This window comes from Semicossyphus pulcher, unplaced genomic scaffold (assembly GCF_022749685.1).
Source record: "Semicossyphus pulcher isolate SPU_LCO1_2020_fin unplaced genomic scaffold, fSemPul1.0.p SCAF_3, whole genome shotgun sequence".
NCBI classification, from domain to species: Eukaryota; Metazoa; Chordata; class Actinopteri; order Labriformes; family Labridae; genus Semicossyphus; species Semicossyphus pulcher.
The window spans coordinates 28,081,483-28,108,468 of NW_027211704.1; the positions used below are offsets into that span (position 1 = coordinate 28,081,483).

At 40.0% G+C, this 26,986-nt stretch overlaps 1 protein-coding gene across 1 annotated transcript in view; it reads left to right on the forward strand.

Annotated features, from left to right (window-relative positions):
- The window catches only part of cntn4 (contactin 4), a 142,375-nt gene that overhangs the window by 104,170 nt on the left and 11,219 nt on the right, over positions 1–26,986 (forward strand). Inside the window, exon 11 of the mRNA XM_069677545.1 lies at positions 17,033–17,160. Coding sequence (XP_069533646.1) covers positions 17,033–17,160 — 128 coding nt within the window. The remainder of the gene's footprint in view (positions 1–17,032; positions 17,161–26,986) is intronic.

Here is a 26,986-nt window from a genome sequence, read left to right on the forward strand (position 1 = left end):
CCCAGTAATAGCTGTCCCGTCAGTAGGTGGACTACAGTATTCAGTCCTATTCTGCTGGTTGTTTTGAAAATCATAAGGGTTTTGTGAAAGCAGGCCACTGATGCAAATGAGTAAACTGCAAATGATGGGACAAACAACGTCCTGATTTTCCACATCAGCTGGGTGACAAGCACAAGTGCTGTATTTCTTGCTTGTTAATTAAATGTATGTTTTGTTTGCATATATTAAACCCAGATAAAAGATATGCCTTTTGACACACATACAGCCTATGTATGTGTGCGTGTTTGAGCAGGTCTGTTTGGTAATGCACCTGCAAGGTGCATAATCACAAGAGGTAGCTGTGAACCCCTTTTGTTGAAGATTAATTGCCTTAATTGCGTTAGCACTCCACCGTGGCTTCAGCAGAAAGGGAACTAGTGTCACCAGCTGGGTAATCCATCTTCATAGCAGCAGCCCTCTTTTTTTCTGCAGGAGACCAGTGGAGGGGATTGGGGGGGTGTCTTATCTACCCCAGACAACCCTGCAGGGACGAGGTTTAGATGACATCAGCTGGAACAAAGCAGCTGAGAGCGCAGAGCAGAGCAGGTCTTGCTGATGAGTATGTAAGTGGGCCGTGTCAGCCATGGAGGGCAGCCTAAAAAAAATGCCAAGATTTAAGATCTTTATTGTCATGTGCAGAACAATATCAAAGAGCCAGTTGCTGGCAATACAATTCTTAAAGCCCTCAGACAATTTAAAAAAAATATGTCAAAGGAAAACTCAAGAGAACTTACACAAAAGATATGAAAAGATACAAAAATGAAACAATATATTGGAATAGGATATGTAAGTTAAAAATCCCAATGCTAGGAACAATAAAATATTATATAAATATAACGATTATACAAATAGATATACAATATAAGTGTGTGTGTGTGTGTGTGTGTGTGTGTGTGTGTGTGTGTGCGTGCGTGTGTGTGTGTGTGTGTGTGTGTGTGGACCTTTGTGCAGAACTGAAAAAATGGATAATCAAAACTAGTAGACAGGTTATGGACAGGATATTAGACAGTCATTGCACTAGTAAATCCACTGTGATGCTAAAACAAATATGAAGGTATAAAGAGTTAGTATTGAAGTAATATAGACATATAGACCCATAGTCAAAATCATAAAGAAAGATGTAAAGACTGTATAAAAATAAATATAAACAGGTACGAACTAAAAGCTGGGGGGGAAAGTGACATCAGTATTTATAAGGTGCAGGTCCAGTGACAGTAATGAGCTTGTGAGCTCAAGAGTTCAAAAGCCTTATGGCCTTAGGGATGAAGCTGTCCCTGAGTGTGGTGGTGCGGGACCACATGCTGCTGTACCGTCTGCTGGACATCAGCAAGCAGAACAGTTTGTGGCTGAGGTGGACGGGGTCTTTAATGATCCTGTTTGCCGTCTTCCTACACCGCAGGGTGTTGAAGTCATCTATGGATGAAGGCTGTACAGTTTTCATTCTGTTGAGCGTAGTGGTTGAGGGCGGTTTAACTGTCATACAAGGGCAGCAATGCATTCAGACAGGATACTCTTAATTGTGCACCAGTAGAAGTTGCAGATTATCCTGGAGTCCATTTTGGAGGAACTGTTGTCTGACTGAGTCCATGTCAGTTCCTCACTGATGTGAACCCTTTGGAACATAATAATTATCTTCATGAGCAATCCCATTGATTGAGATGGGGCATGTCCTTCTCCTTGCTGCTTCCTGTAGTCCTCTGTGGTAGTCTTATCATCACCAGAGATCAGGCCACTGACATGTGTGTCATCAGCAAATTATTATGTTTGAGCTGTGGATGGTCACACAGTCAGGCTTAAACATGGAGAACAGGAGAGAGCTAAGCACAAAACCCTGGGGTGCATCGATCTTTAGAGTCAGGATGGAGGATTTGGGATTGAGCCCAAGGGCTCTCAAAATGTTGATGAGCTGATGGGGCCAAACTGTAGTCAATGAACAACACCACTCAACCGCTCAACGCACTTCATGGTAGTTTAGGGGAATACTGAGCAGTGGTCATTCAAACAGAGGGTTTGGGGCTTTTTGGGGACAAGGACAATGGCAGTCTTGCAACCTGTGGGGAGAACATGCTGTAGCACAGACAGATTAATATAGTCTGTAAAGACATCTGCTAGATAATATGCACATACCATAAGAGCTCAGCCAGAGATGCCATCAGATCGCTGCAAAACTGCATGAATTTGCACACATATTCCCTGGATATTACAGGCGGGCATTGGTTGTGGGCCTTTGTTACCTCATCAGCTGGGGATTTGCTCTCAAAGCGTGCATAGCAGATGTTTGGTTCATCTGGGAGGTAGCAGACATACGCTTAGCACGGCTGGTTTTCCTTTTTTAGTCAAGCTCACATGTATTTGTTGTTGGAGCCCTTACAGTAGACTTTTATCTCTATCATGTTCCTGGATGTTCTGCAGTCTTTCAAATCACCTAATTTTAAGTGCCACTCCTTAAGTGGTATGGTAAGTTTGGCACCATCTTTCTCTTTAACTGAGAGCTTCTAATCAAGAGATGTCTTTACAATTATCCTTGGTACAATATTGTTCTCCAATTCCTCCGTTGCCTCAGCTGTCCAGGTACTAAAATGTGTTATCCAAGCCATGGATAGATTCTATTTACGTTTGTCCTTTTGCAAAAGTGCTCTCCACCAACGACCTGATGTGCAGAAGTTTTTCTTTATTAGATTGTACAATAAGACTTACTTTGGTGGTGCATATTTTTGAAAAATCTCAATAAATTACAGAATAATACAGACAAGGGCAAAACTGAGGAAGAGCTTTGAGAAGCGGAAGTTGTCCTCTGCGTCACCTGTCTTGACCTGTCCCCGTCTTTCTTGAACCATTTCAAAGTGTCACTAGCAGGAATAAATGAAGCTGCTCACACCAGACATTCAATTTAATTTCCTCATATGAGCTGTTGTACGACATGCTGATGTCTAGATGTTGCTCCTTACTGCCTTAAACAGCATCTTTTAAGACCTTGGGTATTAATCTCTATCGGCTTTGGCAGTCATGCAAATATTTGTGCTGGATCTGTTGATCCTTTGAAGAAGGTATTTACCCTGTAGGAAGGCACTGAAAGGCTTCGGGTGTGGCTGGGACAAATCCCCTCACTGTTGTTTTCAGGCGCTCTGATGCTTCAGTGTTTCTACAGATGGCCAGTTAAAACATGTTGCATTTTTTTCTCTTTTGAAGCATATTATAAACCTTAAATATGTAATGCTTTTGTAAAATATAAACCTATAATAACTTTTTTATTGCTATATTTAGCTTTCACACTCTGTTTAAGTCCTGAGTGACAGTCAAAAGTTCCATGGCATTTTTTTTGGTAAGTGCATTCAAAAAGGTCATACGTCTACAATATGAGGTGTGGCAATGTGATGGAATGCTATATAAAAAATAATATTCTTTTTTATGGTTCTATTTATATGTACTGTATTTCTTAGTTTGGACCTCTCAAAAAGGGCATTCAGACTGGGGAAAATTTGAACGCTGTTGGTTGCCAGACTACCTCAGTAGGCAGAATGTGGTGCTCTATGTGTACTGTAATTGCTGAGAGGGGGTGCTACTCCAAGAACAAAATGTACCTGGCAAACTGCTGCCCAGTCCCAATGCCAGTTAGGCCCTGTTGCGTCTGCAAGTGCTCAATACAGATGAAATAGAAAATTATTGAACGTCAACCATGTCTATTTATTTATTTAAATCCCAAATACTTTAATTTATTGTAAATAGTTGCTTTGTGGTTAAGAGAGTAGAGCCAGAGCAGAGAGCAGAGAAGAACATCTCTGAGCTCTGGACTCAGTCAACTAATGATTGTTGCATTTGTGACATTCAGAAACTTAATTTAGGACTCCAGGATTCTACAAATTCTGTTAACTTTGAGGTTTTAAATGTCAAACTTTGTTAGACTGAAATAACTGCTTATCAGTAGAACCCTCAAGTGTCTCTGCTGCCCGTCCATGACACTGTCTGCTCTGATGATCTCTGTCTGTTGAAGAGAAGAAGAAATGACTAACTCTGTAGGGCCTGATATTAAGCTGGTAATTCTTAGAGGAAGTGTAATGGTTAATGTGGCACCTTATGAAATTCTGATTCTGATTTATCCCACAGACATGAACTGTGTTTTTAATTGTGATGTAGCATATAATTCTAAAAGGAGTGTTTCTATTTTACAAACATCCTCGCACATTCCTCCAACGATTTCGAGACAAACACTTATAAAACAAAATGTAAAATAGTGCACGAGTGTGAGCTGCAGCAGTCAATGTGCACTTGGGAGTGTAACCATTTGAGTGACATCTTTGAACAGGGGGAGTACAGCAAGCTTGTTGCCAAGGTAACATCTGTTCAAAGTTTTATCAGCTCTTTTTTACCCCAGATAACTGGTTTCAAACAGCCATGGATGTTCAGTCCCACGGCATGTACAAAGAAACACAAAGGAAGGATGCTGCAGGAAAGAGAGGGAAGCAATGAAAAATGTCTCCCAAATATCAGGAATGTTTACATTCATATATTATGGCTTGTCTTACTAATTCTATCTAAAAGTATGTAAAAGCCACATCTGTTGTGTGTATAAACTGTTTTCTTCTTGGGGAAGGTTATTTGAAAGTCAGAGATATTAACCTGCATCAGTTTGATATTGGTCCATAAATTAAAACTTCATATCTGCACCAAGATAGTTACATATTTTTACAGTATCACCACTTTTACCTCATTCTATTTCCCAGATAGGGTTAGCTCATACAGAAACTTAAACAAAAAAGAAAAATATGCATTTAAGATTGAACTGCACGTTGCTGCCAAGAAGTCTCACAGCAACCATCATCTTTGTGGTCTCTTGGCCAGCAACCAGAAATCGCTTTTATTGGTCGGTTTGGTTGTCAAATGATAAGACTGAAATGCTTATCTTGTTTGAAAACACCTCCCTCTTGAGTGGGTTAAAACATCTAAATCAACACTGCTTATTCTGTACGTGCATTCATGGTGGGTCAGAACAAACAAGCTGCGTCTTTATCACACTTTGCAAGTAAATCACTGCTTATGCAGACAATCAGTTGGGACAGCCATGGGTTACATAAAACACAGCAAAGAGCAGGCTTATGACTAGAAATGTTGGAACACGGAAGGAATTTCTGGAATCACTGGCCAGGCTGTTAGGACATGATGGGTCAAAGGTTTCGTTGTTATCCAGAAAAGAGAGCACACGCTTTTGCTTTAAGAAATTAAACTCAAGTAAAAATTGTTTTGTAATAGATCTGTAGCTTTGAAACATTAGTACAAGACATGTATCTACCTCACCAACATGCCAACATGGAGTTGTAATCTACCAGAAGCAACTTATGAATGACTTCCATCCATTTACAGCATTTCATATTTGAAAAGAATTTTCCTCTGCTTGAAAACTGTAAGCTGGCTAGTTGGGCTAAGTAGCGTGCTTTGTTATTTGAATCAAGACACGGATTAACAGAATAACAGAGTGGGGAGTGCTGAAATCATACACACAATGAGGTTGTATGCTTGCATGTAAATTCCGGGGGTCTAACCATGCAACTGAAATTGTTAACATGTTGGTGGAAGTGACAAATCAGTTTTACGCCAAAGATATCACAGTATAATGTTCTATCAAGCACAATTCTTTTCCCGATCACAATATGTTCTACATCTTTTTTCATTGTAACAAATAAGATTTCCTTTGGAGCTTAACAATCAATGACCTCTTCTATCAAGACATGCAGTAAGCCTGATTTGTATCTATGCAATTTAAGACAATATAGAGCATTTTTGTTTCGTATGAAAAATTTGTGTAAAGAAGGATTTATTTTAAAACCTGGCTTGAAAAACAGGTTTTACTGTCCATTCCCCTTGAAGAGCGAAAGATTGAATAAAATATCTTTCACTCTCTGAGCTGTACATCTCATTGTACATAAATTCTATGTTTAACATGTCCAAATTACAATTACCCTTGTCATAAAGAAAACAATATCAAATCTCAAAGTGGCCACATCTGAGCAGCTTGACACACTAATGGAGCAGTTATTTCAAAATAAATTTTCTTTGAGGAACTAAATGCTGTTGGGAAATTGGCCCTAATGCCCCTGCTCTCTCCCACATTTCTTTTTTTATCACTCGTCACCCCCTGAGCTGAGATTTACACTTTGAGTTCTCTTTAACACTGCTTTTTACTTTTGCCAAACTATTGACACACAAATCGAAGAGCGAGAGTAGCGCATTAATCAGTGAGCATGAGAAATTACTATCACAGGATGTTCTCTGATTCATTTTACCCCTGAAGCAGTTTTGAAATCATCTGCTAGGTATGTTCATAGCTTTAAGTGGTGTCTGTTAATGTCGGAGCTGTAGGTACGAGCTTAACGTGACAAGTTTTTGAGAGGCTCACTGAGTTAAAGTGAGAAGTCACAGGAGGGTTTCCGTATGTGGCCTGGATTTAGATTAGTCCATTAGTCTGTATAGAGAGCAACACTTGCTATAGCTGGATCGGCCAGATTCAATCAGCAGTCGTGACCCACTGGTACACTGTCCCTCTTGCATATTAGACATCCCTCCTACATTGGCAGAGCAAATAAGCATGGCTGTCACGTAAATGAAGAGATGTCTCACAGAGTGATCTCCATTTATAGGCCCATCTGCTCTGCCAGACGCTCTCCAGGAAGAATCAGTGTCAGGAGAACACCAACACTGCGGAGGAGGCATAGCAGTGAACTTTGCATTAATTTACTTATCTCATATCGTCTTATCTTTTCACGTTGCCTTTGTTCTGTTTCAAGGAGATTTTAATAAGAGTCTCATCAAATGTCTCAGGGCTTGATTTTATGAAGACTTGGAATTAATAAGTGCTGTATGGAAACAGGTGTATTAATAAAGCTAGTGATTAAAGGATCTGTGTGAACGGGTGGCCCAGGACTGCTATTTCAGTCTCCTCATTCTTCAGCTGCATGCTGTTATACTTATTAAAAACATTTTAAATGTCACTTCACATTTTTTCTCATCAGAGCTCTAATTTCCTCATTTGCCTGTAATTGAACATCTGCTTGTGAAGTGTAGTACTGACTCTGACTCTGTGGAGGTTAGCAATGTGAGTGAGCAGTGCCAGGCAACAATACAAAAAGCTCATATGTCCAGAAAGACTTATGTCATTACTTTGCCCAGAGGAAAGGTTTACTACCTGACAGGGACGCTGCGGACAGCTGACTGGTGCTTTTCATTTTGTCTTTGCCTACACCTCTCCACCCTGGCTGTAGCTTAAACAAGCAGCGTGAAGGAGTATGGTGCCTCTCGCCTGTGAATGGGAGCATACCAAGGATTTAGGCTTAACTGATCCTGGCTGCAGCACATAACAGCTGATACTTTTCAGAGTTGCCCACTAGCACACACATCAGCATAGCAGATTAAATGTGTTATTCATCCAAATATCTCTCAGAGTAAGAACTGCACAGGAGGCAGACATAATCTCATCAGTTGGTTTGAATGTCTGGATTGGTTTTGCAGAGTTTAAGTTCTGCATTTATTTTATAATTCACTCTTGACCTTATCATTCATGATGGATGGATGCTTGGATGGCCAGTAGGGTAGTTTACCTAAAAACCTATGGGGAAGTATAACTAAGTGAACATAAAGGGATGCTACTGTAGGCTAACTCTCCCAGCAGAATGACTTAATATGGCTTGGTTTTATGTTTAATTCAAGTAAGACTGCGATGCTTCTTATTGCTCTACTTTTTTGCATCTTGTTTTTCCATGCTGAGTGTCTAACCCTTGGCCATTTGCTGCCTAGGACATTTCCCTGCAGATCACTATGAATCACTAGTTGATGTGTGGCGCTCCAAGGAGGGAAAAGTGCGCTGTGTGTTTGACATTCTGTAATCATCAGATAAACTTAAAATTGGATAAATAAGTAGCCCATTATCTTCATGTTTATACTTTGTAGTCAGTAGCAACTAGACTACAGGAAGTCTGTCAAGCATTGAACTTCTCCACACTCTGAAGCAGTGTGCAAGGGGACTTAAGAGTGATGCTTCATACACAAATTAGAGTCTGGTGTCTTTGAGCCTTTTTAAACCTTAAAGAGCAAAAGTATAGGGTTTATAGCACCTGAAAGTAGAAACCTAAATCCAGTCCTTCCCTGATTGAGGTTCACTGTATTGGAAAAAAACAACATTTGAATAAGTCAAAAACTAAATTTTCACATGTTCTGTCAGGCAATGAAGCATCTAACCTCTGCTTCTTCATTCTTTTACGTCAACTGGTAAAGATGCAAACTTCTTCTTGGGGTTTGTTAGCTTTAGCCTCAGTCTTTAATTAGCGCAATATCACTTAAAAGACCCTTGCAGGGTTCTTGATTTATATAGGTCATCTTGAAATATAGAAATATAAATTCAACCAGTTTTGAAACAACTCGTGAATTTTACACAGCTAAGTTACCTAGCTAACTTCAGCTGGGAAAGCAACAGAATTTGCTATTTTAAATGATGCAAAAATGATTTTGCTTTAAAATTTAAAAGATTACAACCTCCAGGTCCCTCCCCCCTTTCTCTCCGTGGCGCTCAGTCCTGCCTCGAAAGCCCTCCCTGCAGAGGAGGCTGTCATGTGCGAGCAGGCTAGTAACCCCAGCAACTGAAGGAGCCAGATATACAATATGGTAGACACACCGGTAAAAACGAGAAATGACAATTGTGACCGAATTGACAGAATTGTGTGTAACTCAGCATCGCTTTTTAATCCTTTCAGGTCCCGTAGCTCTCTCCACCTCGGAAATGCCTCTCCGATGTTTAGTCTCGTTTCGTTTCTGTCTCGGTCCAACTCTTTCTTTTTAGCTTGCTTTTCCTCATTTCTCTTTTCCGGTTTTATAATCTTTGTCGTGTAAGCCGTACTTAGCAATGGAGGGATGGGCAGTTTTTTCATTCCCGGTGGTTGTTTTTAAGCCTTTGTGGACATGAACCTGCTGATACTGCACACATTGAAGAAATTGAGCTTGACCATGTGAGCATGTGCAGAGTAGTGGTGCTGCGCAGCTTGTGATTGACAGGAGCCTGAGAGACTGTTCAGCTCTGATTGGTTGTTGCGTTTCGGGAGCGGTGGATTCTTACAAATGCCATTAGGAGCAGTAGGAGGAGCCAGAAGAACATTTTTTTTCTACAGATTATCTCTCTCATGTACTACTGCATGTTTAAAATGACAATTTGAGCAAATATGACAAAAAGTTAGTTTTAATAATGTTACCTACTACAGCATTAATTGTTCTTTTTAAGACTGTAATCTTTTTTTGTCATTTGTATGCCACAAGATTTGTCTTTTAAACACTTTTTTTTTAAAGTATTAAATTGTTTTAGAAAAACTGGGTCTTTCAAATTGCTAAAAGTATCAACAGAACCACCATGTTGTCAGCGGTGTTCTAAACTTAGCCAGAAATATGATGGGTCTCTTTGCCCACTGAGGTTACTGAACCACTGAGACTCTATAATGTATGACTTCACCTCCATTCTGTCTCCACATGCAAAAACAGCAAGGAAGAAAATAACTAAATTGAATTTAAAACTATTTAACATGCCCCTGATGGCTCTTTCACTTTTGATCGTGGTGATTTATGCTGAAGAACACTTCCATGACGGCCAGACTGTACATCAGCCTTTGCTTGTCAGTCCTAATGAAGGGTATTAATTGAATTTGTTGTTGTATTAAGGGACCATCTAAATGATTAGTAGATCAATTTACCTTCCAGCCATTATGATCGAACCTCCTACATCTCACTGCATCACTCACAGGCGGAGTGTATCCCTCAAGTCATTAAGACTTCAGATCATGTAGTGCTCTAAATTTTCCATCATCTATCATTCCAACTGTATATTTGCTACATTAGCAGTTTTTACTTTTGCTGCAGGGTGGGGTTAGGGAGGAAAAACATGGTTCTGCAAAGAATCTGATGATGACTGACAAAACGAAATCTCAGACCAGAGATAAAGTGAATTTGAGATGTTTGCTGAGATTAGGTCAGAACCCTCTTTACCCGTCTGCATCCATGTACTGCTTGCTGGGATTATTTTTATCTTGAAGACTGTGGCGGATATCATTTTTCAAAGTGAGAATCCGCCAGCACAGCATGAGTAATCCATCTTGGTTCCTATGACAATTTCCTGTGGAACATGTGTGTGTGCTCTTTATTCCTGGAGGGATACCTCAGCACAGAAGAAGAGATGAATATCTTTGGACGGGGAATAGACCTGGAGAGCAATTTGTGATTAAAGGAATCCTCTGGAAGTACATACACAAACCTCTCCGTGGCCCAGGCCGATAAACTCCCTCTCCTCGCGATGCAATTACCAACACAATCACATCGTGTTCCACAGGCGGGAATTAAGACGTTCTCAATCAGCCCGCTTCATTAAGACACCGCCATATTAAAAAATGCATACTTTTACACAACATTTATTCTGTGAAGGTTCATCAGCACTGGTCCTTGGACACGTGTGTGCGTATGTGTGTAGAGTAAAAAAGAGAGGGTTTTGTTTGTTATTTTTTCATTAGAGGCACTGATAAAAAGTTGACAGCATTTTCATACCTGGGGACATTATGTGATCCTGAACACATTTTCCCTTTATTGTCAGATGAGACCAAATACCAAAACATATTGTACAATTAATTTCATACATCTCAGCGTTATGGAAATTGAGGCTTAACTGTTGTTGTTATTTAGAAATAAATCTGCAATGGAAAATACAATATTCAAATGGTATCTAGGACTGTTAGTATTATAATGTAGTCCCCCAGTGTAAAATTCATGCTGTCAAAAAAGTAAAACAAAAAAAAAAGAAAACAAAATTTATCCTGGCTGCAAAGGCTTAGGGGAAGAACTTGCCACTTCCCTGCTTACATTATGGTAATACACAGTGGAGCAGTAGCACTAGTGTGCATTTCACTGAGTAAGAGATTAATACTTGCGTCGCAGCCCAGCAGACCTGTCCCCCGGCCGTGTTTTATAAAGCAACAATATTGCCAAAGAAGCTTTAAAGCTAGCTGGTGCCCTGGAGACAACTGTCAATACACAGTGAACCAAAAAGAGAGTCATTTCAAGTATTGCCTGCAACTTACTCTACTGTTAATGTGGCCAAATAGAAAAACAGCAAACAACTACACATCCAGTTGCAGAGTTTGCAGCTCTGAAGAGTTTTTGTTTTCAGCATTGAATCTTAGCTCCTCTGGAGCAGCTCAAGGTGCTTCTTTTAAGTGTGAGGAGATAAATTCTTCTGCTGTGGTTTCAAACACATCCCTGACGTTTCACATTCAGATTCGAGCACTATAAAACTTATCTTATTTGTGTACACTTGTGGTAGTGCAGTGGGTGGAATGTCAAAATAGGTGAAGCACTGATCACTGAGTTGTTTATTTGCATGCAAGTTATGAATTGATATTGAATGCATGTTGATCGCCATCTAGCCTGTGGTTTGACTTGATGGTGTCCAAATAAATACACTTAAGTAGGGCTGTATACATGTATGGACATGTTTTTTTAAATTTTAATTTAAAGTAACCCTGGCTGTAATCAGTAATTATAAGAGCACTCGTCCCAATTTAACCAGACGTCTCTTGATTTTCCTCACTTTCGTTTGTAGACTGTTTGCCTTCATCTATGCTTCAAATTTGTTTCTTTTTCTTTGGATTTTCACTTATTTTTGCTGTTGTATCTGTAGTCATCAATCTTTTCCTTGTTTGTTCAGCCATAGTAGATTACCGTTTTCTCACAATGCTTACAGAAACCGGAGTGCAGCCACTTAGATCCGCCTACACTGTCTGACAGACAGACCACTGATGTGCTGATGGAAAATTCATCACTAACTGGGCGCCGCTTATGATTTTTTCCGCGATTGTCTCCACAGACACCCAGTCCATAAAAATATGATATACTGCAAATGCAGAGACTTTCATCAGTTGATAACCATTGTGTTAACTCATTTCGGTGATAGATAGTGACTTAAAAGACAATTATTTAAATAAAAAAGTTTGAGATTGTTACTTAAGCATGATTCAAAATACTAATTAATAATTAATAAATAATTCAAAAATACTTTTCAAGTCTGTCTATTCAAGCAGCAGTTTTTTTTTTTCAATCAATGCCATAGTTGGCATTTTATATATTGTTTTATATTGGTTTAGTTTGGTTCACTCTGCTCTGCTATTCTGGTGCAGCTCAAGTGACAACGTGACAATCTTTGGAACAGGAGAACTTTTATCACTGTCTCACAGTTAAAGGCCCAAACGGTCAGAGGAAAAAATAAATACTCTCAAAATCCAAAAATCCATGGCGCCTAATTGACAGTTAACCTTGATGTTGACAACTTAACCAGGAAAGAGCTTGCGCATTGGTAAGTCATGATGCTGCATAAAGCAGACATCTGAGAAGTTGTACCACAGTTGCATTGCGCTCGGCAGGTTTTAGCGTCCTGGGTCTACATTGCACAGCTGGGCTTGATTTATGCCGCTGACAAGGCCATTTCTCTCCAGCATAGCACACTGTGGGGAACCTTAGGAGAGACAGCCTTTCAATTTATCTCAGACAGTCCTTCCCCCCTTTACACTTCAGGGTTTTTAAAGCAGTCAAGAGCATAGATCAACACCTGAAGTTAGGTCCCACCCCTTGTCCCGGCTCAGAGGATATGGTGACCTCGTCCCTTTCTACGCACACTCACCGCATTACAGCCTCTCGCCTGCAGCGCTGTTAACAACACTGACGTTTTGATACAATTATGATTAGAAACATCACCTGCAGGTAGGTCGATGATGGTCAGTGTGGCTTGGAAATAGTAACACAGAACACACCTCACCTTATCTGGGAGCTTAACGTGGTGGGCAAACACAGCATCCAACACATCCCCTGCAGTACTTTTTTCACATTTACTTTTTGCATCAAGTCGACTGGTGTTTGGAAGCAAATGGTCGCAAATGGCTGCGATAGTGAGTTAAGCAAGCTGTGTGTGCAGTGAGGCAATAATCTTTGTGTGTAAAAGGCCTAAGCTGAGACTAATTATTTGGTAAAATCACCATAAGCTCATGATGATCTCTCTTCCTGTGGTCTCATGGCTGAGTAATTCCACTGATAGAATCTTAACCCCTATTTTCACAAGCCTGCTTTATTTACCCTGTTAATTAAGTAACGACGGATACAGGCCTCCACCCTGCAGTCATGCTACCAATCAGCCATGGCATCTCACGAAGTGACTAAGTATTCATCAATGTTCCTGTTTGAAACTCTCAAATCACACTGTAGTGTGTGATTAGGCATATTGTTTGTGTGTTGATTTTTGTGAGCGCACTCCTTTCCATGGTATTAGCTAGTTAGACTGTTTATGTAGAAAGGAAGCAACATGATTTCGCTGTTTGAGCATGACGCTCCTGCTGCTGACATTAAAAGCTCGCTCTACATTTCAGGCCCACACTCAGTTCAAAGCCGCTGCTTTCAACGCACAATTTCTTGCCTTTTCTTGTGACTCATTATTTGGATTGTGACAGTTTCCTCTCAGAATGTAGAATTTATCAAACAGATCAAAGACAAAATATGTCTGAATGAAACATCAAAACAAGGCTTTCAAGTGCCTTTTTGATTGCGAGGAAGCTTACAAAAAGGCAACGCGTGCATCTGTTAACAGCATCTCAAAGAGAATGTAAGGAAATAACAAAAACAGGTTTTTACTTTGGACAAGGCTCTTTCCTGCGATTTCCACTTCACAGTACTGTGATAGCTGCATGGTGACTGATGTTATTTGTCTCTTTCATCTTGTCACAGAGCAGGGAGGATCAACACTGTGCAGCCCCTGTCCTCAGAGGCTTGATCCCATCCAAAATACACACCTGTGTTTTTTAGGATTACACGAGTGCATTTGGCCATCCTGCCTTGTTCCAAATAATTGCCTCCTCTTAGGAGAATTATTGCTCTGTCCATTAAACCTGTGTGAGGCAAGGATGAAAGGAGGTTCACTTGTGTTCATCTCAGCTGTGAATTATTGATACCTGCCCCTTTGCTGGCTTCACTCGGGATGGAGGTGGGAAATGACTTCTCACATAACGGGCACATCATGCAGACATGTTGTCTGGGCCCTGACAGAGTAGAGGGAAGTCAGGAGCACAACTAAACGTGTTAATAGCCAGCCTCCATCTCTTATTTACTACTGCTGTGCCTCGGTTAACTTCTACTGTATTTGACTTCATCTGCCTCGTCTTCCATTAACTTCAGACTAAAATGATTAAAACTTGTGCCGACAGCTGGTCTGCTCCCGTTGAGGGTAATATTGGTGAAAGAAAAGTGCATCCCAAGTCTTCATATACAGCTTCTGAAACGGGTAGACGATGCAGTGAATAGCTAGGAACAGTCTTGGCTCTACAGGAGGGCTACTGAGGATTTAACTCTCTATAAGAGCCATTGTGCTCACATGCAGTACCACTTGTTCGCTCTCTGTTGAGGCTCCTCTTACAAGATGCTCGATGCACAAGTCACATGATAGCTGTTTTGTCCCTGAGGAAAAGGGGATTGTGGATATAGAGAGCACAATTCACAAATGCAGGTACTTAGTTTTGTTGAGATATTGCTGTGAGCTTTGTGCTGGTTAACTTCAATTGGGTCAGAGCTTGTTCTATTTCAGATAACAACAGTTTGTTTTTACTCATTTATTGCTCAACTTGGCGAATCATAAAACATTGCATATGTGGCGAAAACGCAGTGTAAAGGAGAACAATTATCAAAAGTTACAATTTCCTTCAGATGACTTTTGTATATACACAGAGCGCCGGCTATGCAGTGTAATTAATGCATGGTAGTTGTTTTAATTGTGCTTACTGTGCTTAGGGTTATGGTCAGTTCTAGAACTGGTGCTATTAAATGGGCCATTTTCTTCAAATTTATCGGCCTCAGGCTTTGATGCCATTAACTGTGGGCCATCCCACACAGCAATATGCTTCTCATCTAACTGATGGCCATTGTTGGCTACTTTGCATTCAGCACTTTCTCTCAGCCTGATATGAACCCAGAAGTCTTCACTCAGCAGCACCACGTGGTTATAGAAGTAGATCTCTGCACTTTCTTATCACATCAACTTCATTAAAAAGACCCAATGTAGGCAGAGAAAGAGGGGGAAATATAAAAATATATAATATTTGGGGGGCAATGTGCAATATAACATCATGTTAGAGACCACATTTCACAAGTGCAACACATCACTGCTACAAATAAGAACACTGAAGCTGATAAACTGTTGTTTTTGTCATATGGACTTCTGTGTCCATGAATCTCTACTCTGTTTTAGCTCAGTCTGCATTGTTGGGGAAACTTCTTACTTTACTCCACTACATTTCTATGAATGTTCTCGTTACTCGCTACTTTTGTTCTGAGTGTGGTTTGTCTAAGTGGTGTTGCCGTACCTGTACCTCGCATGTCTCCATGGTTGAATGTAGAGCAAACGCAAAGCGAACTCAGTTCATTTAGTGCTGGTAATGATGGCAGCTGACATTTTCCCTGGTCATAAGGACTTTTTGGTTGTTTCTATCATTTCTATTATATTTGTGCTGCAAATCAAGAAATCTGTAGCATGTGGGTTTAAACATGTAAATAATGTTTTCTAAATAAACATAACGTAGCAGAATGTACACCCATGTATTCTTGACTGCACTTATGCATTGTTAAAGTACAACACTGTTTTGAGATTGTTTTTAGAAGTAGTTTGAATATGTAAGTATTTTTTAAAAGCAAGTACTCCTGTACTTTAACTCAAAAGTAATAATTTGACTGAACAACTTTGTCCACCACTGTATATAATTAGAGTTAATGTGATTTATTAGATATTTTTAATCGATCAGAAGCAGTTGAGGAATAATTATAGGCTGTGAAGACAATATATTTCAACACCAATTAGAAATCTATCTGCGTTACATTAAACCAAAAAGTATTGGGGGACAGCCTTTTAGAAGGACATGTGATAATGGATCTTCCACACAGAACACTGGCACCAAAGCTCAAAGAAGGAGAGCAACCCTATAATATCACATCCACTACTATTCCAACAGTGCGAAAACTCCTCGGTCTGTCAAAAAGTAAATGCCGCCTAACCTACAGAACCTAAGTGCATATCTCCCTAGACATGAGCTCAGAGGTCGGCTAACTAAGAGATGCATTCAGCTGTATAAAAGCAAAGCTCCAGGATGCCAAAATTAATTACACCATAAACCAAATCAGGGACTCTTTCAACACTCTCCGGGGAGCTGAATACAAAATCTGAATGTTTATATCTTTTTTAAAAACATTGACAACATTTGATTTATTATTGATTTCATTGCTAATATTTCATTTTTTTTATCCCACCCAAAGGTTGTTGTTTTTTCCTCAATTTGCCTTATCCTCTAAAACTCCCTTTAACATAGCAGCGGCCAATCTGTTCGCTTTGACTTTTTTCATAGGTGAGCAGAGCAATTTAGCGGCCACACATCATTTTACCGCCCTCACAATTAGGCTGACGCTGTTACATACCTGCAGTTTGCAGATTCAGCAGAGCATTTCAGATAATTAAAATTCAATGTGCTTTGATGAGTTGGTCGACCCTTGATTTCCCACAGTACCTTGCTTTCAAGGGCACAATTTCCATTCTGGCTTGTTATTTAGAAAATGTCATATTTTGTTAAGGCCTTTTGACCTTTTTTGAAGCACTTGTGGCCATTGTATAAAGGGCATGAAGTAACTGTTGTCCTGGATATCTTGAAGTCATGTGCTGAATTAATCATCCCTTAAAATGCGATCCTCTTTCTCATCGCTGTCATTTGCAAAGAAGCAGAACTTAATTAGAGACACTGAGAAATATTCTCTGCTGTGTTAGTCACTGATCTTCTCTGCTATGTTACCGTATGCCACAAAGTTAGAATTTCCTAGTCTTACAGTAGCAGCATTTGTTACTAACACTATAAACTGATGATACTGCAGCGATATTAATGATTTGCCTTTCTTTTTCAAGGGTCTCAATTCTGGACAACGGTAATCTCCGCATATGGAATACAACCAAATCTGATGCAGGTCTTTACACCTGCGTGGCAAGAAACCAGTTTGGCGTGGCAAGCAGCACAGGAAGCATCACAGTTAAAGGTATTTCCTATTCCGTCTTCCCATTTCATCACTGTCTCGTTTGCAGTTCAGTCTGTAGGGATCCTGACCATTAAAGTACTGGACAACTTTTTCAATTGCATGTTTTTCACTCTGACAGCATGTAGAGTTGCTTGATGTTTCATTCTGCTCCTTGAAAATCTAACCTGAAGTGTTCAATTTCATAAATAAAACATGACCAAAGTAGAGAAGAAGGGCTCTGATTTTTGAAGCCTCAAACCACCCCAGTCTCTCCGTCTTTTGATAAGTCATGACGAGCATGTTTTTTTCCTCTGTGCTGTCATCACCGGAGACAGACACACCTCGGTTGCCATGTCTGTTTGCAGAGGTGTTGCAAACACTCAGCTCACTGCCTCTGTGCCTCCAGTACTGTCAAAGGATATGCAGTGTGAAAAAGGCCCAGTGTTGTTAATTTATCTGTGCTTGGGATTTCATTTCTTGTCTGGTTCTGTAACTTATTATACATCCCAGCTAAGCAAAATAATTTTTTACTATTATGGACACATTTGGATTGACTAAGCACAAACTCAGAATGAGCCCACCCTCAATCATTGACACACATCGGTTCTAATAATCACTGATGCCGTTCATATTCAACCCTCTCCCTAGAAATTACGTTTTATATTAATTTACTGTTTTCATAATTACATTGTGGTGACAGTTTAATCTCTGACTGGATAATGTTCACTGACAACGCTTTGTGAAGTGAATAAAACTACATCAATGTAAAATGCTGGACATGCAAGGAACTTGCTTAGCTGTATAGTGACAGTTCAAAGTGCAGGACAGTAAAACCAGAGTCCCAAGTTTGTGACTTCATCTTCAGTCTGCGGTTACATTTTATTTTTTTCTGAAACATTTTTTGCCAAGATTAGGCAAATATTATTGATTTGGTTATAGGTTTTTTTCAGCATTTTTTTTCAGGTTATACATGAACCAATAAAAATATTGCTGTTGTCGCTGTGTGTGTATGGCAAGAAAGCTTATTCCAGCAGAAAATGAATGCAATATGTAGTTGTAGTTTTACTGAAAGGTTCAACATCAACACTGTTTGCAAATAGCCAGGCATGTAGTTTGGCAATAGAAAAATGTTTTTTGGTCGATATAATGTTTCCCTCAAAACAAATTTGAAAATAATTAGCTGAATATGAATTACTAGGAGAAATAGCTGTAATATTTTGTATCTGACCCTGTCTTATCAGATAACTTTTGTGTTTTATGTGATTTATCTATTACTTCAGTCCACACAAGATCAAGTAAGAGACAGTGTGCAGCGAGTGGGTTGTTATAGCGGAAAGGAACCCGACAGGGTGATGTGGGATCTTTCCGCTTCATGGCAGGGTCTCGTTTCACCCACTGTCTGTCGCACTGCTCTTTGTGTCTTTTAATCTCTCATGGTTTGGCTGTTTCTCTCTCCTCTTATTTCTTTTCTTCTCTTTCAATTTTGTCCAAAGACAACAGGCTGACTAAACTTCTTTCTGTAGTTTGATATGATAGATGTGATTTTTCAGAGGCTGTGATCAGAACCACATCGGTAGCAACAGTCTGCTATTCAGAAAGAAAACATTAGAATGATAAGAATACCATAATTGACCAATATTTGTGTATTCATCAAGGCCATGTAATAACAGAGGCGAATCATGTGGGCAGTAATCAGTGCATTCACACCCACAATAGTATCCTGATTATTATTTGTATCCTGGAAAACTGAGTGTGGACTCTCAGGCACAGTGCTTTATTGGCTCAAATCAAAGGACAGGAACTCGTCAGTCTTAATTGGTGATTAGCGATTCAAGTAGATCAACATGAGATGTGTGAGATTCTCCAGGGCTCAATCCCTGTAACCCTTACAATTAACATGAATATACATCCATCTGGCCACACCTTATGAAACAATAGTAGCAGAGATCATTATTATGCAGACAACATCCAAATTAACCTTTTTTGATCACAAAGGGACGACAATCTCTCTGAGATACCTGTATTCTCTCTCTGGTTTTGTAATGGAATGTTCTTTTCTTCCTTTTCTTGATGCAAAGCACTGTGCCTGTGCCTTCATCGAAAATGAGTGTGAGTTGGGTGTAAATTGTTGTGCGTTGAGCGGCTTTATTCTGTGCAGACAGCTGTTTTCCACAGGGGGCTTGTGTTCTCACCTCCTCTAGTTCCTGGGGGATTAGCTGACATATTCCGTGAACTGTACCCCCCGTGACCCCCTTCGCACAGTTCATTTGTGTTACTGTTATTTGCTCTGCCTTGACCTTACATGTTGACTGGATTTATAGAATTATTGATCCTTAGTTTATTGGCCTACGGGAGAAAAGTTCATGCCTCATATTTCAAAAGGTTTGGTATAGATTTACATGTATATTTAAACACATTATTGGATTCTTCACATTTAATCTTTTAGACAATTTATACAGCTGCAATTTCATTTGGTCAGTTTCCCTACAAGCAGCATATTCTGAGATATTAAGGTAAACCCTGTGGGCAAACTCGTGCTCAGAGAATTCATTCAAAACCTATATTCATCTACCTAAGAGAGAAATGGTTCGGTGTCACTGCATGTAAACAAGCAGCACACGATAATCGTTTGCCTATGTTGGTGTTGACTAGACCTTTTACATGTTAGGAAATAAATTACACATATGAAATGAAAGAAAAAGAAAAAAACCTGAAGCAATGCAGATACACGTCCAATTCCCCAGACCTTATGAAGAGAGGCTCTGCATGTTTCCAGCACTGTCTGAATTTAAATTATGTTTTCATAAAGCCTCTAAGACAGAGCTTCTCCTTCCTCTGTAATTTGTGATTTTTGCTGTAAGGTTAACGCCATTTAATTGTTTTTCTTTACAAGTTCACAATCTGTAAACTCTTCGCAATGTAGTGTCAATGCCACAACAGTCTGCTCAATTATTATCAGTTGGATTTTGTTCCTATACATACCTGATTTCACTTTAAGTCCTACAGGCGAGTTTTTGATCAAATACTTGGGAAAACATTGATTAATGTCAATATGAATAACAGCAAAAGGAATTTCATGTAGTCTATCAATACAGTAAATCCCCTTTTACCAAAAACACATCATATAATGGAATTCTCTAGACCAGCTCTTTCTTCTCTAAATCACGGCATGTTTCCTTTTTCTGTTGAATTATAAAAGACAGATTTCATTTATTATGAATGCGCAAAAGTCAGCAGCAGTCAAGGATGTGGGGAGAGCTTAGAGTGCACCTTACTGCTGATTTATGCTGATGCCTCCCGTCGGCGACTCTGGCTTCTACAAAAATAATCAGTAACCTTTGCATAATTGAAGTAAAGAAATTAACAGTGTAAAATGTCAGTGTATTTGTATTTTAGCACATGAATGTGTTAATTGCGATAAAAATTTTAAGCACAAAAATTGACTTCAGCATTGCTTCACTCTGCCAGGTACACTGTGCACTCTCCTATTACCCATTTATCACACACTGTGAAATGAAATGGTACAGACCCCCCCAGCCAATCATTGTATGTGGGGGGCCTGCGCTCTCTCTGTTGGCTCAGGTTGATGGCCTGCAAGGAAACACGGCCGAGTGTCTTCTCAGCATAAACACACGGTGCTGTTATCCACTTATTCTTGAAAAAGGGACTCTGGGTTTTATTCGGCACCCTCCCTCGGTCGCTTCCTTTCCATCATCATATGTTAAAAGCTGTTTTGTGCTGCTGATATACAAATGTTCCTGTATATGATCCTGCGCCTTTCTGTCACAATCGATATTGTTTAGAAAATGGGACGGGGTAATTTACATGCACTATTTCACTGAGGATTGGAAACCTGTTTAGCCGGGAGAAATGTGCGTTGCAGGAGCAGCCCTTATGGGAGATGTCAGTAGTTTATACAAATTGACTTTGGTGATATGAATGCTGTAAAATACCTGTCAAAAAGCATTCAGCGTCTCCCGCTGTGAATGAGCCACCCAGCAAACAGCAGTGGAGCAGTCACAACAGACGAGCCCTGTTAGAGTCCCCATTATTCCAACACTGGGGGGATATTAGCAGATTAATTGCACTTGATTATAAACCTGCTCTCTGAATTTTGATTACACTGGAGATGAGCCGTAGTAATTAAGGTTGCCTCCGATCATTACAGATGGTCAGTGAACTCAAAACTTCTGAGATCACACTGTGTTCACTTCTGTTTGCCTCTGTAAACCCTGAAGGCAATTCATCTTTCCAACATTGTGACACATCATAGCATTCCATATGCTCTGCAGGTGTCTGGAAAGTTAAAAAGGGAATTTTAGTTTCACAAATGGGACAGTCAAGCCTCTAACGGCAATGTCACGACACTTTTCTTATTGTACAGACATTATGGTCCCCAGAGGATGAATCCCTATTACTTTGGGGATTGCCTCCTTTTCCTGCTGTGCCACCGTGTGGTTCACATGTCTGACCAACAATTGAATGGATTGCCATGAAATTTCGTGCAGACATTTATGTTCCCCTTAGGATAATTTGTTATTACTTTGGCGATCACCTTAAGTTTTGTTCTTGTACTATAATGAGTTTAAAAGTATAACTGATTCAAATTCAAACTCTGCCATTTTTCCAAGCAAACCTTTCTGTAAATGTAAAATTAACTTGTGTAAACAACCTTAAAGAAAAATAATAAGCAGCAATCTGTCAGAGATCACCAGCAGGTTGCTACAGATTTGCCACCGCGCAGCCTGCACATGCAGTTTCCAGTGTTAGCATCTGGTAAAGGATGTACACAAGGTTTTTTCAGTTATTAAATCCTTGAGAGACTTTTGATGTGTCCATTGGAAAAACAGTGTTATTCAAAAAAAACTATGTGGGCAGAGAAATTCCTGTGCTGATGAAAGCACATTTCTATTCCAAAATGACCTGAGAAATTTGTGGATGATTGAAGCATTTTATGGAACATAATGTTCCAGTGATTCACCTACAGACACAAAACATGAACCTTGTCTTACCATCAGATTTTATAAAGCCATTTTAGAAAAGGCCTGCAAGGTCTGCAAATGAATAAAAACATTCTATTTACTAGTTTGTTTTTGTCCTGAACCTGCATGTCTGCAGGTCAGCTGTGTGAAGCTCAGTTTGAAGGACTTCCTTGAAGATCTTGTTTTTTCTCTTTGGCGACACCTATGGCAATAACAGCAGGTGTGTTTTTGGACCTCAAACAACCTCACTTCCCAGGGATCCAAATATTGTCTCCTGTGTGAAATCAAGTTACCAGTGATATCATCCATCATAATGTTTATTGGTCATAGTAGCCCCGTTAATTCCATGGATGTATCAGGAGACTTGCAACATTTTTAGAGACCTGGAAAAACACACCCCACTTTGCACAATAGTGTTGTGATGTTCGCAAACAATGCGATTCTTTTGAACGGCTCTGTGGTGAGAAATGATGGGAACTGAGTTGTAGGTGAGAGCCATTCATTTTATAGTTGTGCCCAAATTTCACTGCCCGCCCTAGATCCACTCCCCTTTATGCTGAATTACCACTGGCAGCATTTTTCAACTGCAACTCCATTATACTAGGTCACATCGGCGGAATCATGTCACCACAACATAGTGCCGACGGTGAGCAACATCATAACCCTCCACCAAGTTTGTTGTTCTTTTGTTGACATCTCTGTAGTTATTGGCAAATCAATGACGTTAATTGTTTCTACATTATTCTGCTGTTTCCTTTTAAATTTTAAAAGTGTGGAATTTTAAATATGTGTGTTGACATGGGAGAATAGAGTGCAGGCACTATTGCGAGTCCGACCACTCTCTCACCTCTTTCAAACGGCTCTCTGAAAGGAATGGAGCCATAAGATTCGGCTCCCTTCAAAGAGCTGTAATTCCCAGCACTGTTACACAGAAGTGAGTTGAGGATTGAGTCTTTTGCATTAGCTCTGCTTACACTCTCTAGTGGACCAACCACCACTGGAGATGGAAAATGCACAACTATCTGTGTGCCACTTTTGCACAGTATAGTCAGCCTAACAGTGATCTTTGATATAAAAGCAATTGCACAGGCTTTCATCAGTGGGGCATAGACTCAGTCTCCATGGTGTTATCTCATTCAGCGATGGATAATGACTTTACAGGCATTCATTTAACGAAAAATCTTTAAGATAATTTTTTTAAGAATGCATTTGGAAAAAACTTTAATCTGCAAGTTGCTCTGTAAGATGAATTAGACAGTAAACTAAGTGAACTGGTTATATACTGTTGGTAATAACTGACATCCATATCATACCTAACCTGGAAATTAAGATAATTGAACTGTAGCAAAGAATAAACATTAGAGCTACTGCCGCTGTGACCAGGAACCCAGGCTGTTTCAGAGTTTCAGGTTTTCAGACCAAAGCTTTGCGACCTCGATGCCAAACTGGCAAATATGTAAGCAGAACTCTATATAGTCTATAAAGTGGGTGCCGTAAACTCTTGAAAGAATAATGTACAATATGGGTGCAAAACTTTTTTTTTTACCAAAATGTACACAGCAGTTTTAGGTTTCAAGCACGGAAAAAAAAACCCAAATACATGGGGAGATGGGTGACAAATTTCAAACTCTGAAAATGGGTTGGAGAAACATTGTAAAAAGAGTTCTGCAGATCTGCAATACATTTTTTCAGGGATCACAACAGTATTTTAGCCTTCAGTGCTGCATACAGTTTTTTCAATCTTGCAAAAAAAAAAAATTCAGTTTTGAAATATGGTTATAAATTAATTCCATAGCTTTACTCTGGTACATTTAATGAACAACCTTGAACGACATGGCACGTGACTCTTTGATGCCCTCCTTTTTTGCTTTATTCACGCTCACGTCCCGCTCCCTGTTTGAAAAAACGAACGCGTACAAACACACAAGGAGAATACACACGTACACTTTACAGCTTTAGAGCATCAAAGCTGAGTGTGATTCTCTACAGGGTTAGAGAGGTGTGTGAACATTATTCATGATGGCTGCTGTTTGTGTCAAGACCTGTGGAACTGGTCGTGTGAGGCATGTCGGTATGCCTCTGAGCGGAGCAGGGAGTCATTTGGTAACCGTTAGCGCGCTCTGTTTTCTGCTCAACCATATGTTATTGGGGCACAGCTTCTCTGAGTGTTCCCACTGTGAGCGTGTGTCACTAAGTCATCTAGTGGGCTCCCTCACGTCCTTCACATTCTTTGCTTTCAACCACATGCAGTGCAGTGATTGTTGATGTTGTTAAATATAATATAAATATTCATTAATTTCTCCTTCATTTAAGCATAATTTACTGTTGAGGATATTAATGTGTAATGTGGTTTCTTTTTTGTATTTTAGGTTGGTTTTTTTTTCATTCAAATGCTGAAATAAGATGTCTTGCAGGGGAGTTTCTATCCCTTTCTTAGTTGCAAAGGCAGATTCTATGTGCCATTGTTTAACCTTCTTGAAAGGTCAATTTAACACAGGACACAAAGTTATTTCCTCACTAAGTTTTCTAAAAATAATCATTTTATAATTTGGTTATAACTAAAATAGGTCAGTGTTACCCAAATTAAATGTATGAATTATTCATTTATGACTGAAAACTTTTGTGTTGAATTCTACATGACTGCAGACAAATTTCTGCTCCTTCAGCTTGACCTGCTGTGGTAAAACTAAACTAAAAGACACACTAGATTATGCAAGGAATTTATTGGATTTAATAATTTGGAAGTGAACCAATTGAACTATGTCTCCATTGTGTCTAAAGCGAGTACAAAATTTTGTCATTCTCACTGGGGAACACCTCGGAACAAGTTACATTTGAACCCATAGAATAAAGCCATAGGGAGGTTGTAGTTGCCAAATCCCAACAAGTAAAATATTTTTGCTTTATGAATTTGAGATACAGTATAAAAAGACTACCCAGCACTGTGGGGTATTTGCATGAACAATGTTTTCCTTTCATCAAAGTAAATGAGCCCCAAAGTGTCAGTTATAAAGCTACAGCAACCACTCAATTCCAACTATAAGCTATAAGTGTTATTAGAATATTATTAGGATTTTTAATTATTCTCTTGGTCCATTTACGTTTCCTTTCTAGTTGTTGGAATCACCCCTTGAACCCTTACACTTGACATAAACCTATTTGACATGTTTCATTCATTTATCTATCATGCATGTCAAACACTGTACACTCGTAGCATTAGCTGATTGTAGAGACAGCAAACAAGTACAAACTAAAACATGTCTGAAGCACTTCCTGAGGTGCCACGCAGTCTGTCTCAGCATGTCAGCACACTCCCTGTCTTGTCTCTGATTGACCCCACTAAGTAAGTGGGTTACTATCCTCCCCTTTACAGTGGCAGTAGGTAACAAGGCACTGTACAAGATGGAAATCAATCAAATTAGGCTCAAGAGCCCAGTGTGTGGTTGTGTAACCAACCTTGGTTGTCCATAATCTGTCACAAATGATGACAGAGGAGGGTAATAAGGGAGCATATTCCCACAATCATTGTCCTAGTGAATCCCAGGAGGCAGTAATAGACCAGGCAGCACAAGGAGACCAGTAACAATAAAGGATTCATTCTAATTGTATCTTTTCAGTTGCAAAGATAGAGGAGGAAATATTTCTGACTGTGGATCCACATAAGTATTTCCCTTTAGATCCTTTCTGAGCCTATTGTTTTCCCCTATCTCCTTCTTCACACGCCATTTAGGGTAACTGTCTCAGAATGAAAACCACTGCAAAACAGTCCTGACACTGTTTTTAGAGAAATGTGTTTCTCACTCTTTAGATTTTTCTAGGTTTTCCTTTTCCTTCCTGCCCTTGTTCTACAAGGTGTAGCTGGCCTGTAGAAACAGAGCGGACGGAGTAAACACAGACTCCTGAATACCTCCTGTGTGTTATTAGGACCTTTTTTTCTGCACTGCCATCGCTCACCATTTAGCCCCTGCAATAAAGGACTGGGGCTCTCAGACACACTTTCATTGTGTAAATGACAAAACCCACCAGCTGATAGCATTCTGGCCTGATATCAGAAGATGACGAGATAAATCACATTGGGTGCAGTGTGTGTGTGTGTGTGTGTGTGTGTGTGTGTGTGTGTGTGTGTGTGTGTGTGTGTGTGTGTGCATGTAGGGGAGGGGGCGGGAGATGGAGGGGGCCAATACAATGAAGGTATCGAATTCACTCTGGATGAAGACTGCACTACCGGCACTTTCTACATGAATCTATGCCTGTCCAAGGATCATTTGCCATGGTTAATTTAGTCCGTTTGTTCAGACTGGCAATCTCAACCAAGTAATCACAGCGCCCCCAAGAGGGAGACAGGTGTTTTACACTCAGAGAACAAAGCCTCTCCCTCTCATCTCGCCACTCTCATGTCCTTCTACCTTCCTCCTCTGCTGCTCACACACGAGTGCAGATAAGGGACGCTTGCCTTATTCCCTTGTGATGCTGTTGTAATACACTGCAGGCTTGAAAAGAGAGTAGTGACGAGCAGAAGAAGTGCTCACTCCTGTTTACTGTTTTCCTAGTGATGCGTTTCGGGAATTTCGGGCCAATCGCAGGGAGTTCCAGGCTGATAGCTGAGTTGGCAGTGACACATGCAGGCTTCTCAGGATGCAGGAGAGACACGTCTCCGAGTCCCCACAGAGACGAGCTCAGGCCGAAACTAATACCAGTTATTGTAGCTGTGCGCCCTAGTTTGCTGTGTGCTCTATCCCATATATCCTTCTATTAGAGTCTGACACATCCATAAGGATGATGGAAGGGCTTTGCTTTTTGCAATGCAGTTTCCTGTGCTGAATTTTAATGCCTGTGAAGGAAAGCTGAACAAGTGTGTTTGATCA